Here is a 12,087-nt window from a genome sequence, read left to right on the forward strand (position 1 = left end):
CTCGTGTGGAGGCTGCTGAGTACAAACAGCGTCTGGAGCAGCTGAACAAGGAGAGAAAGAGCGCTCGTGTGTCGAAGAGACTTTCCAAGGCGTAATTGTCGAGAATTGGAACCACAGAGGTCTTGACTGTTTGTTTGAAGATTGGACTGTTTATTTGGTGAGGAGAAGTACGTGTTCTATCTTTTGGACAACAAACAAATACACACTTTAATCTACCTTTAGCTTTTCTGCGGAATGGGATGGATTCCGATTAACCCGTTCAAAGGAATGGAGAGACATTTCATCCTTAACCATTTTCATCATGATTTGTATGGAGTAGATACCAATACTCCATACAAGATAGATCAAAACAAGGTAGGAGCATAGATTGAGAGCATTTACCATACGTCTTCGGAAGTACAAAAATGCCTTTCGACTGACTTTTGCATAAAATGGACCTAGAGAACTATTGATAGTTGAGTAACTAGAATATAAGGAAAAGACAATTTGAACATCCATGAAGAATAGGAAGGCTTCCAAAGAGCATAAACACTTCCGCAATTGATAGCAAGAAGCGCTATTAGCAAATCTATGTATTATATAAGGTGTTCGTAAATACCTTTCGGAACGTAAAACGAGGTAATAAAGAGCACAATCGAGACAATAGCGAAAATCAACCGAATGACGCAATAACAAATAGCAATCTTCTTGCTTATATCAAGTAATGAATCGCGGTACAGAATGAAGGAATTTTTGTTACAAATAAATATAAGGATATGGAGTAATCTTGATATATATATATAACAACCGATTCGATGAGAACTAGACAGATCGCCTCAAAGATGATAATATCAAGAAGACTGATGAGTGCTCGATGAATAACTGACTTCCTCTCTCCCATATTCCTATCACTCTTCCTTGAAATAGTGAATGGATATTAAAACATGGAATCGGTGGGATTATTGAGAGTAATAATTGATATGGAATTGATCATGGGTGTGAAAAATGAATCAACATCGAACTGTCAATCTTGTAGATATCTTTCAAATCGAATAATCTACTTCAGGATACAAGAGTTTGTGAGAAGAAGAGTCCATGATACTTTACGTCAGTTCGGATAACAACCACAATGAAGATATCCAAAGTATTCCTGATTTTTGTCACTTCTCCAAGATAACGGATTGTACATTATACGATGAACAAAGATGAGTACCTCCTGATTCTTGAGAAGGCTAGGCGATTTGCATTAGATGGTGATTATCAGTCATCAGTAACATACTACGAGGAATCCAAGCAGATAATTGAAAGGGAGAGATCTCAAATGAAATCTCCCCAAGTTAAACGAGTAGTTGTCTGCTCATTCGTCTCCTTTCTAGATATATGATACAATATCCCTCGAGATGGACGAAGTAAATTCGATATTGAAAGATATCTCTGCTCTTCGAGATGCTTCCAGTTATCAGGGATTTTCTTCAACAACAAAGTAATTAAGCTGATTGATAATGAGTGGATAGACAAATTCCAATGTGTTTCTATCTCTTGTGTGTGATATCTAGATCTATGAAAGTGGTAGAGCCAACAGCTTCATCACCTCCAAGTAAACGAATTACAAGAAGTAGAATATGGGTTGGTGTTTAATACAGATGGTAGTCAACCCACTTCTCCTTCCGCATTGCCGCGACACACAGTTGATGTACGAGGTCATCGATTACAATCATCAAGTACTTCTCCTCTAAAACCGCGAATGACAGCTCCAGTAAGTCGAAATCCGATTCCAAGTCCTATTGAAGAAGTAACTCCAGCAGAAGAGTCGGATCATAGTTCTCAGTAGGTTCTGCATCGTCGATTGAAGGTAGATTCGTCAAACAGTATAAAGGACCTATTGATCTTGATTTGGTTCGAATGCTTGAAGCGGAGGTGTTGGACCGGAGTCCCAAAGTGTCGTGGGATTCCATCGCTGGATTGGAGTTGCTCTGAATACAAGCAGTGATGTCTAGAAAGGCTCGAAATGTCCTCGAAGAAGCGTTTGTATTGCCACAATGGGTTCCTGAAGTGTTTCAAGGTATTCGTCGCCCTTGGCAGGGGATTCTTCTTTTTGGTCCTCCAGGAACTGGAAAAACACTTTTAGCAAAAGTAGTCATAGATTTAATTCGTAATTTTAAGGCAATTGCATCTGAGTGTCATACTACGTTTTTCAACGTCACGTCATCGACACTAACAAGTAAATGGAGAGGAGAATCCGAAAAACTCGTTCGGCTGTTATTTGAGATGGCGCGATTCTATGCTCCCAGTACTGTGTTTCTTGATGAGGTCGATGCTCTTGGAGGTCAACGAGGAGGGACAGGCGATAATGAAGCGAGTCTTCGAGTCAAATCGGAATTGCTGGTGCAGATGGATGGAATGGCTTCTGCTACTGATGGTGATGAATTGCATTGGAACTGAAGAGTAGAAAACCGTGGGAATGTGACCGTTCTTGGAGCCACCAATCTCCCATGGAATCTAGATGAAGCGTTGAGACGACGGTTTGAAAAACGAATCTACATTCCTTTGCCTGAGAAGGAACAACGACAGCAACTCTTCCAAATCTGTCTCCGTGATGTTACGCTGGATCCTTCGGTCGATATTGATGCGTTATCTGATGTAACAGATGTAAGAGAGAACAATTGGATTAATAGATAGGGATATAGTGGTGCTGACATCACCAACATCTGTCGTGATGCCTCCATGATGTATATGCGACGGTTAATCCAGTCTCTACGTGATAAGGGATTAGCTGGAGATGAAATGCAACGAGCTCTGAAGGATCATGTTAATAGTGTGAAATCATTTCCTGTTACTCAAGTAATTAGTTAGAGAGTATCTGTGAAAGATAGGAGGATTTGCTCTCAGCGATAAAGAAAGTATCTAGTTCTGTCGGAACAGCTGATTTAAAACGATTAGAAGCATGGATGAAAGAGTTTGGATCGTCATAAAGTAGTTTGTTAAATACAATGTTATAAGCGAAGAACCGTGGTATTTCGGAAGATGGTCCATTTGCGGTATTCCCGTTTTCTCGTTTATCACTACATTTAACAAGGAAGCAGAATTGTGATTCTTAAAATCACAATGGATCAAGGGAGTATGGAGAAGGAGTTGAGTACACGTATTTCGAATTATCTAATTACTGAGGATTAGGAGTCAAGAGGAAATCGAAACGAAAATCAAGGGAAGGAAAAAAGTGTACTCCATATTCTGAAGACGTCGTTAAGGTTATTCGAGATGATGATAGTAATCACTCTCTTGTTTGAATGTTGTTAATTGTTTACGAATAGAACCATTTGGATGATGTAACGTTTGCAACTTTGCAGGCAGCCAAATTGTATTCCGACAACCAGTTGTCTTCATTCATGATGTCCATGTCCAAAAGGCTAGAATCCTATGAAGGAGAGATATCACCTGATAAAATGAAGTGGATCGAAACTCTTTTTCAAATTTGTAAGACTGTTCGTTGAATTTGATGGAGGCACTACCTATGTTGATATGACTGTTAAAGAAGCATCAAAAGATATAGTAAAAGAGATTGTTGATAGTATTAAAGTAAGGACTCTCTATTATATTAATTGCTAGGGAATTCCAGACACTCTTGATCAGTTTGGTACCAATATTTCGAGTCGACTTTTGTATTTCATTGCTCCTTTCACAAGTGATTATATAATTAATTGCTAATTGTTAGGTCTGATCTTAGGAACTGGATCATACAAGAAAGAACAGATAAATGAAGTGAATGTCGGAAATCAAGAATTGAGAGTTATTAAGGAATCAGGAACAGGATGGAAGTCATGGTGGAAAGAGTGGATTGCAAATAACAAAGAAGGGCATCGTAATGGTAAAAGATGAATTGTTTGTTTCTCTGTAGGTGGTTCTCTGAAAGAAGACTTGCTCCTCTGTCGTATCTGTGAACGAATGATTCCATCATCAGAAATGCCAGTTCATAATGAAGAGTGTATGAGGTGAAAATCGAAGTATGAAATGATGATTAGAAGCATGTTGGCATTTCGAAACGATCGACAGCTGAAGGAGTTTAAACGGAATATGAGAACTATTCTGAAGATTCTTTCGGATAGTCTGCGATGTCCTTATCATCGATCCAAAGAACCAACAACAGAAGAATGTTTAAGAGGCGTAGGTAAGTGAATGAATGAGATTGAGAATATGACTTGACAGAGAAGGTTGAGGTGTCAGACAATGATTGTCTGATTCATGGTACATTCTCTAAAAGGAATAGAATGTGAAAAGGCGTGAAATGAAGTTCTGATTGATTCGTCAGATAGCATTCAAATAACATTGCATAGAGATTGTTCAAGAGTTCTTAAAGCGTTCTGAAGATATCGAAACTTTCAATGAATCACAATGGGATAGTCAGCAACATCACAAGAAGGTGGTATCTCTCATTGAACTATGTGAACAACACTTACAGGATCCAATTGTTGAAATTGAAGACCTATGTGAACAAGGGATTGATGTAATTCAATAGAAAGACTGTTATTGTAGTTGCTGAGAGATCGTCTGCGTCAACTGAATGAACAGCGAGGAAAGACAACACTGTCTGTATGTTCAAATCCTTCTCATTCTGTATCCATTCAAGATTTCGAACTTGTGAAGCCTATTAGTAAGGGTGCTTATGGTCGTGTATTCCTTGCTCGTAAGAAGAATACAGGTGATTTGTATGCAATTAAAGTTATGAATAAACGAGAACTCTATCGAAAGAATCAAAGTCAACATATTCAAGCTGAACGTCGAATCATGGCTCATGCTGATAGTCCTTTTGTTGTGAAGATGTACTATGCCTTTCAAAGTAGGAATCACCTTTATATTGTAATGGAATTTGTGAATGGAGGTGACTTATATTCAATGATCAAGACTGTTGGTAGTCTCAATGAAGATGTGACTCGTGTGTATATTGCTGAATTAGTATTGGCTTTGGCTTATCTTCATGAAGAGCTTCATGTTATTCATCGAGATTTGAAGCCAGATAATATTCTTATTGACAGTCATGGTTATATCAAACTGATTGATTTTGGATTGAGTCAGATTGGAGTTGCTGAACGGACTGCTACCAAACGAGAGAATATGCCACAAGTGAGTGTAGATCGGCCTATGAAATCAAATTCAAGTTCGCAGCAGAGTCCTGAGTCTGGATCACATTCATCACTCGTTGGAGAATCCTTTTCACCACATGAGAATTCCTCACTGGCTTCTGAAAGTGTCTCTTCCTCCATTACAGGGTCCTTCACTTCCTCGACTGTCTCTCTCTCTTCACTTACCATGTTATCACAGCCAGACTCCTCTCAACTCTCATCGATCACTTTCAATTCGCAGAATGGTGATCGTCGATCGAATCATTTCTTCAAGAATCATTTCAAAACACCAAACTCACTCACAACGAGTTCTGAGGAAGAATCACTCTCACACACTGTCTTGTCTGAAGCAGAGAACCGAGTAATGACTCGAGACCCAAGTCTTCTCAAGCAAGAGACTCGAAAACTCCATAAGCGGAGTAATCGTCTCTCACGTGTTGGTACACCAGATTACATGGCTCCTGAGTTGCTACTTGGCACATATAGTGGTCCAGCAAATGATTGGTGGAGTGTTGGAACAATTGTTTATGAATTGTTAGTTGGGTTTCCTCCATTCAATGATACTTCACCTGAACTTATCTTCAGCCATATTGTGAATAAGGAGATGGAGTGGCCACAGGTATGATTGAACAGTACTATGAAGTTTAGATACCTGAGGAGATGTCTCCTGAGGCTTATGATTTGATTAACCAATTACTAGACGAGAATCCTCATACTCGTCTTGGGAGTGGAGGTAGTACAGAAGTTATGAAACATCACTTCTTTGATGGGATTGTATGGAATGATCTCCAGAATACTGTGAAGAAAGAGATGACTAATTGATCATTAGATGTGCGATGTTCCATTTGTGCCTGAGCTCACAACCTCAACAGACACAGGTTACTTCGTAGATCGTCATGCCAACAGTGTGGATATCACGACCTCATTTCGTGCTTCATTGAATCGATTGAGTATTGTGAAAAATGAGAAAGAATATTTGAGTGAAGACCTGGATGATGTGAATGATTCTTCGTCTGATGGATTGTACAGTGGATTTGAATATAACAATTTCTTCAATTTGAAGGAAATGAATGATGAACAGATGGGCTTCAAAGATAAGATATCATATGAAGAGACTATTGCTGATTCTGAATTGATGAGTGAAATGGAAGACTTGTGGAATAATAATGGTGAGACGGGTCAGATGAAAGACGAGAGGCCACATATAGAGAAACAAAGAATAGATTCAAAGAATCTTCACATGCAGATTCCTGCTTCTGAAGATACTCTGATTGATCTATCTAGTACTCTATCAGACTCTGAACTTGGATCCTCAAGGACTCATTCTGTTTTGTTGCATTCTATGCAGAGAGAGGAAGAGGTGTGTTCAATTCCCTCTATGGACTCTCCAGAGATGTACTGCCATTCAAATGTTGAAATGGATAAGGCGAATCCGTTTCAGGAGTCAGATAGCACTGTGGCTGAACAGTATCGAGGAGACTTTTGCTTTGATGAAGATGAGAGTTTAGTGAATAGACGGACAAGTTCTGTGGAATCCAATTCGGAAGATTCACAGAATGACATGTCGTTATTTGATGTGAAGGTGGAAGAAGATGGAGAATATGTGAACTATACTGTAGATTTTCAGAATTCTAGTGAATAGGATGTGTTTGTTGTCATCGAATCACCCAAAATGGATTCACTGAGACTACGCAGTGCAATAAACTGTGATCACCAAATGATCCAAATTATAATATCTTTAGTCTAGGATACTTCGAAGTTATATCAATGTATTGTTTTGTTTGAATTCTTAACACATTGTATCTGAATGCCAACTCCGTTACAAGTATTGAATAAACGGAGACAAAAAAGGGAACAAGCTGCGGGAAGAGACCAACGGGAGTCCAAAGCTGACCAACCTACAGCTAGCGAGGGAACAACACCAAAGGAACCGTCATCCATCCGTAGTTCGTTAGGAGTATCTGAATTACCAACGATACGAAACGATGCATTAATTCTTTATAAAGTATAATTCTTAGGTTGTTGATGGAGTCTGGTCCTCTTCTCTCTTTCAAAAAGGTAGTTCGTCAAGTAGGTGATTTTTCTTTTTCCCAATTTAGAATCTCCCACAGATGAGAGTCATTTACGTGTGATTAAGTTCTTTGGCGAAAAACGCATCTACTTCCATTCGTCAACCTTTTCGGATTCTATTTTGTTTCTCAACCCTGCCTTTTTCCCTGAAGTCAATCAGGGTGATATTATCTACATTCGCACTGACAAATCCGAAACACCGACTGTTTTTCTTGAAGTACGATGTGCTAGATCCTTTGGAAAGTAGGTTGGTCCATCGCCACAGATTCAGAGCAATATTGCAATTAGCATTCAGGAAAAGATCGGTCGTTCTCTGAATCTAGTGCCTCAACAGATTGTTCAAGTTGGTTCTTGTCTACGTGAATCAACAATTCTCGATCGAGTTGAGGTGACTATTGTCGATGGTTGTCTACCTCGTCAAGAAATGTGGCAGTTCCTCCAGAATTTGCAGAATCAATTTGTATATTTGAATCAACGACTTACTATTGCTGATTGTGAGATTGAGATTGCTGGTTTGACCAAAGAATCAGTGCCCATTTTTGGTGGGTTAATTGCGAATTCCACAGATGTTCTGTTTTATCGTAATAATTGCCGAATGTATCTCGTTATTCATATTACTCGAGAAATCCTTGTTGCCGATAATAGTGGCTATTTGCGAGGCGAAATTGTGACAGATTTTTGTTTGAAAAAGATTCAAGAATTATGGAAACAAGGAAATACTCATCATTTAGTGACAGTGATGTTGTATATGAGTAGATAAGGAAGAATCCATAAACAGTAGATTTGGATGCTCTATATCAAGGACGGGTGTATCCTCAGCATACTCCTTTTGTGAAAGTGAATGATTATGAAGAGAATGAATGTTAGGTATTATGCAGAGATAAGGAAGATGATTTAGAAGCGGTGAAAAATGAAATCAAACGGTTCATTAGTAGTATCAATTCATATTTGTTTGGATTTTGGATTCAATTGATGCGTAGCGAAGTATCTCTTCATTGTCCTTCTGTATCGATTGGAGATGGAGAGACTTGTCGGATCACTAGTATGTGATCATATGTAGTTGTGTTGAGTAAGTCAGAAGAATCCACTCCATTGACAATTGTAAATACGATTTTGAAGGATGTGAAGTTTCATAAGCGGTACTCACAATTCAATGTAAATGGTTCACATATCATTGTGATCACTGCTTCTGTTCCTATCTATGTAACAGATGAGTCTCTTTACAATGTATTTGTGTCATACCAATCTCATATTTACAGATTACTCAAGACAATCTTCATGAAGCTGCTGTTGGTGTTGACTTAGTATCAGTAGCTCCAGTATCACCGTTTAAAGCCCCTCTCTTCCGATTTACTAGCACAGAAACGCATTCTGTAGTAGCTGGCTTTATGCCAGCAATCTTCTATTCAGTCGTGAAGGATGGTTGTGTTGATAGTTCTGAATAATCAACAGATTTCCTCCAATCTTTAGATTCTCAAGATTACAAGGATCGTGCTGAATGTATGATTGATTATCTCCATGACTTCTACGATCAGTGTGGTATCCTTCGACGAGTATTCAAAGATCATAAACAGAGTATGAAATGAATCGTTCTATTAAATAGTCCTTCCTCTTCTTCCATATTCTACACGATTAGAAGCATCTGATTCAAAACTCCAAGGAATCCTTTCTGGTGATGAGAATGATGGAATGCTTCCTGAAAGTGTCTCTCCTGATGACCAAGTTGTTTGTTGGGTTTGGTTGTGATGGTGATAGGAATATCGTTCTCCATCTTCTCATGGAGATTCACATCTTTTACCACGAGTTAATAGCAATCCAATTCTCAATTATCATAGTAGTGACAGTAACTTCAGTTCATTAGATGTGGTATTGCAAGGAAGTGCTTCATCAGACATACATGAGAATACCATATCAAACAAGGGTTTCTACTGATTCGTATATTCATTCATAGCCCGTTTTCAATGGTCAAAATCTGTTTCAAATTCAAATTTGCATGGTATGTCCAATCCATTCTCATCTCCTGATTTGACATTCTTTGAACGAACAGCTCGAGAAGGAGGAAGAGAACGTGATCAAAGTATTGCATCTCCAACTCAATCATATTTCAGTCAGAAGTAAGAATGATGAAACAGTATCCCTTAGTATCCTTCATAATGATGATATGCTCTTCTGGTTAGGAAAGCAGTCCGATAATGTATCATTCTTTCAACTCCTTCATTTGTAGTACACTCGTCAATTCATTCGATCTCTTATTCGGCCTGTAATTCTTCCTCTTATGCTTCCTTGTCATTTGCAACTCACTTCTCAAAATGTTGAAAGTACCTCCACTTACAGTGTTGTCTGTACGCATCAAATGAACCATTTGTTACGTGATTTCATTCGATTACGTCTTGCGTTTAATTTTCAATTTGAGAAGGTGTTGATGGACTTCTGTCTTAATTCTAGAAGATTCCTGATTTCCGTGAGGACCATGTTACAATGACATTACGTCGCAAAGAACGACATACTCTCAATATCACTGCAAGTCACACTGTTAGTATCGAAACTCACGTTATTTCCTTCCATTCATCTCATTTCTAGTCCCGAGGTCCTCGAATTGAAAGTGCTACGACAGAAATCATCTTTCAGTATCCAGGTGACGATCGGATCATTTATCGCCGACCTGACATCAATCAGTTGAACATCAACTGGAATTTCCTGGATACAGTCAGTGTGGATTGACGGTATGATAATATAGCATTTGAGCCCAACTTCACTCACTGTTGCTGGAATTGCAGAAATGCGTCAATATAACTCTCTCCATTTCACCGTTTTGGATCCCAAAAATCGACCTTCAAAACCGGATCTATTTCTGGCAAATATCGTTCAGTTATATCCTACTCTCCAAGTAGCATTGAATGCTAAACTTGCAACAATCGATATTAACGGAGAATCACTATTCTTAGCATGTACTTCTAGTCACAGTTCTCCCTTCTATTTCGGCTACACGATCTATTGGGCAGTAGCCTCGTTGAGTTCTGTGCGGAAATTGGTGGATGATTTGAAACGTCTGGCAATCAGAGCAAATCTGGTCTGTGTTCAGTTGCCTGCAGAGCTTTTGCGTCCCTTTGATAATGCTATATCACCATTATTCTACTCACGAGAAATTGTGGTGAGTCATGATAGTAATATGGACTATTTCTGTCATCTGATGGATATGTTACTGTATCGTGTAAATGAGTGTGAAGGAGGATATGTTGGATACACTGATACTGGAATGAGGGATTTTGCACAAGTAAATCATGGAGAACGAAGTATTCGTGTGATTGAGAACAATCATAAGAACTGTCTGGTTCGGAGAATCAACGAATTGTTGAGTATCTCTGAGTGTGTAAATGTAATGATGCAGAAGCTGTAGTATGTTTGTTATAGGAAACACAATATTTCACAGAAGCTAAACAGAGTTTTAGTTGATTTGCAGCGATTTGAAGAGCATTATCCTTCTTCTTCATATCTTCAATCACAGAGAGAATCCCTTCTCGAATCAATCGACTCTCACATTCAGGACATTTACTCAATAGATTTCGTAATAAGAAGCTTCCTTGGATGAGATATGATCGATCCTTTCGGTTCTTCTTCATAGCATCAAGACATGCCAAGTCAAGAGATCGATTTACAGCAATTGTACAGGCTTCAAGATTCCGTAAGGTCACAACTCCAAAGAGTTCAATAACCTGCTTATCAACATCACTCTTCATTTATACCTTCAAACAGTCATGAGGGTCGTTACACCTATCTACAAGCTGATCTAACATTGAAGGAGTTCCTTCAAGTAATGCATTGAAGACTTTGATTCGCAACGAATCTTCCTTTGCTAAAGCAGATAATAACATAAGCGATTCATTCTCACTATAAGTCAATACGAAGCAATAAGAATACCATGAATCCCATAACTCTAAAATTCGCTTCATAATCCCTCTTTCATACAATAATTTGCATGTATCCGAATGAATCGTCAACCTAGCCAGACAATGAATTGTATAGGAAGAAGAGGATCTTTGGTGATCCGACTACATCACAATGTACAAACAAGATTACAAACACAAGATTCATCAATGTCTCCAATATCTCCTCCTTATGAGATAGTCGCTGCAAAGTTTGTATGTTGTTGTCCTCAAGTAGAATACTCAGAGGCTGGATAGCTTGAATTGCCTCTTCTGGAGAGGAATCTTCCTTTAAATGAAGTAACAGCAAATTCTCAATTTCTCGACTTGCATACAAATCTCGTGCTTCTAGAAATAACAATGAGATGAAACAAATACCACGAGACGAACGAAGGAGATCTGTCAGAATCCTCAGACCTTCCTCTCGTATTTTCAGATCTGTTGACTGAATATCCTTGATGAGTAAACGATAGCAACTCTCACTCAAACCGATTATGGAACCGGCATCTACACTCCACGCATTTAATCACTCATACCAAAGTGACTAGATGCTGTGATAATATGATAGAGCAACGAACGTTGTTCTGGAGTTGGTTCGTTAGGAAATACTCGGTCTAATGCCTTATCAATACGACTAAAAATGACAAAAAGAACATAAATATACTGAGATGCCAAGAAAGCAACACCCATTCTAAGTTGCGGTTGATCAACTAATTCTTTCAGCTGAATTGCCATATCATCAAATGAGTCAAATGCCACAATTTCCTCAACTCGCTTAATATATTCTTCCTCATCAAACAGAATCGATTCACGATCCACTACGGAAGGTACAGGTAGTTCTGCAATAAACAATATATACAAATGAAATACTCTGGACCTGGAATTCTTCCCTGGTCATTTCAACGGCCTCTTCAAAGGGAACCTCAAAATCCTGTATGTTTTCCTTCACTCGACGAGAAAACTCTAAGATTAAAGCAGAGTCCATAGATAATATGTTG

General features: G+C 38.7%; 4 protein-coding genes across 4 annotated transcripts; 3 read left to right on the forward strand and 1 right to left on the reverse strand.

The window, feature by feature from the left end:
• Positions 1 to 2,247: 2,247 nt before the first annotated feature.
• On the forward strand, positions 2,248 to 2,887 carry JH06_0293 (ATPase; the record flags this gene model as incomplete). Its single annotated transcript, XM_014674123.1, has 4 exons — positions 2,248 to 2,398; positions 2,429 to 2,628; positions 2,659 to 2,820; positions 2,849 to 2,887. 4 exons carry the CDS (start codon positions 2,248 to 2,250, stop codon positions 2,885 to 2,887), a joined length of 552 nt encoding a protein of 183 aa, XP_014529609.1.
• Positions 2,888 to 3,498: 611 nt separating this feature from the next.
• On the forward strand, positions 3,499 to 6,738 carry JH06_0294 (serine/threonine protein kinase; the record flags this gene model as incomplete). Its single annotated transcript, XM_014674124.1, has 10 exons — positions 3,499 to 3,555; positions 3,586 to 3,661; positions 3,692 to 3,844; positions 3,875 to 3,959; positions 3,999 to 4,144; positions 4,168 to 4,221; positions 4,311 to 4,480; positions 4,510 to 5,715; positions 5,745 to 5,870; positions 5,926 to 6,738. 10 exons carry the CDS (start codon positions 3,499 to 3,501, stop codon positions 6,736 to 6,738), a joined length of 2,886 nt encoding a protein of 961 aa, XP_014529610.1.
• A 383-nt stretch (positions 6,739 to 7,121) lies between these two features.
• Positions 7,122 to 10,563, forward strand: JH06_0295 (hypothetical protein; the record flags this gene model as incomplete). The annotated part of the gene is made up of 17 exons (XM_014674125.1): positions 7,122 to 7,170; positions 7,196 to 7,383; positions 7,414 to 7,918; positions 7,948 to 8,003; positions 8,034 to 8,116; positions 8,147 to 8,196; positions 8,227 to 8,393; positions 8,426 to 8,600; positions 8,637 to 8,741; positions 8,770 to 8,888; positions 8,922 to 9,087; positions 9,118 to 9,280; positions 9,309 to 9,360; positions 9,391 to 9,582; positions 9,612 to 9,716; positions 9,747 to 9,878; positions 9,904 to 10,563. The coding sequence occupies 17 exons, from the start codon at positions 7,122 to 7,124 to the stop codon at positions 10,561 to 10,563; spliced, it is 2,967 nt and encodes a 988-aa protein (XP_014529611.1).
• JH06_0296 (hypothetical protein) lies at positions 10,508 to 12,074 on the reverse strand (the record flags this gene model as incomplete). The annotated part of the gene is made up of 6 exons (XM_014674126.1): positions 10,508 to 10,879; positions 10,946 to 11,215; positions 11,250 to 11,596; positions 11,626 to 11,723; positions 11,754 to 11,928; positions 11,960 to 12,074. 6 exons carry the CDS (start codon positions 12,072 to 12,074, stop codon positions 10,508 to 10,510), a joined length of 1,377 nt encoding a protein of 458 aa, XP_014529612.1.
• Between the last annotated feature and the right edge of the window lie 13 nt (positions 12,075 to 12,087).

Source organism: Blastocystis sp. subtype 4 (assembly GCF_000743755.1).
Source record: "Blastocystis sp. subtype 4 strain WR1 chromosome Unknown seqid_0016, whole genome shotgun sequence".
NCBI lineage: Eukaryota > Bigyra > Opalinata > Blastocystidae > Blastocystis > Blastocystis sp. subtype 4.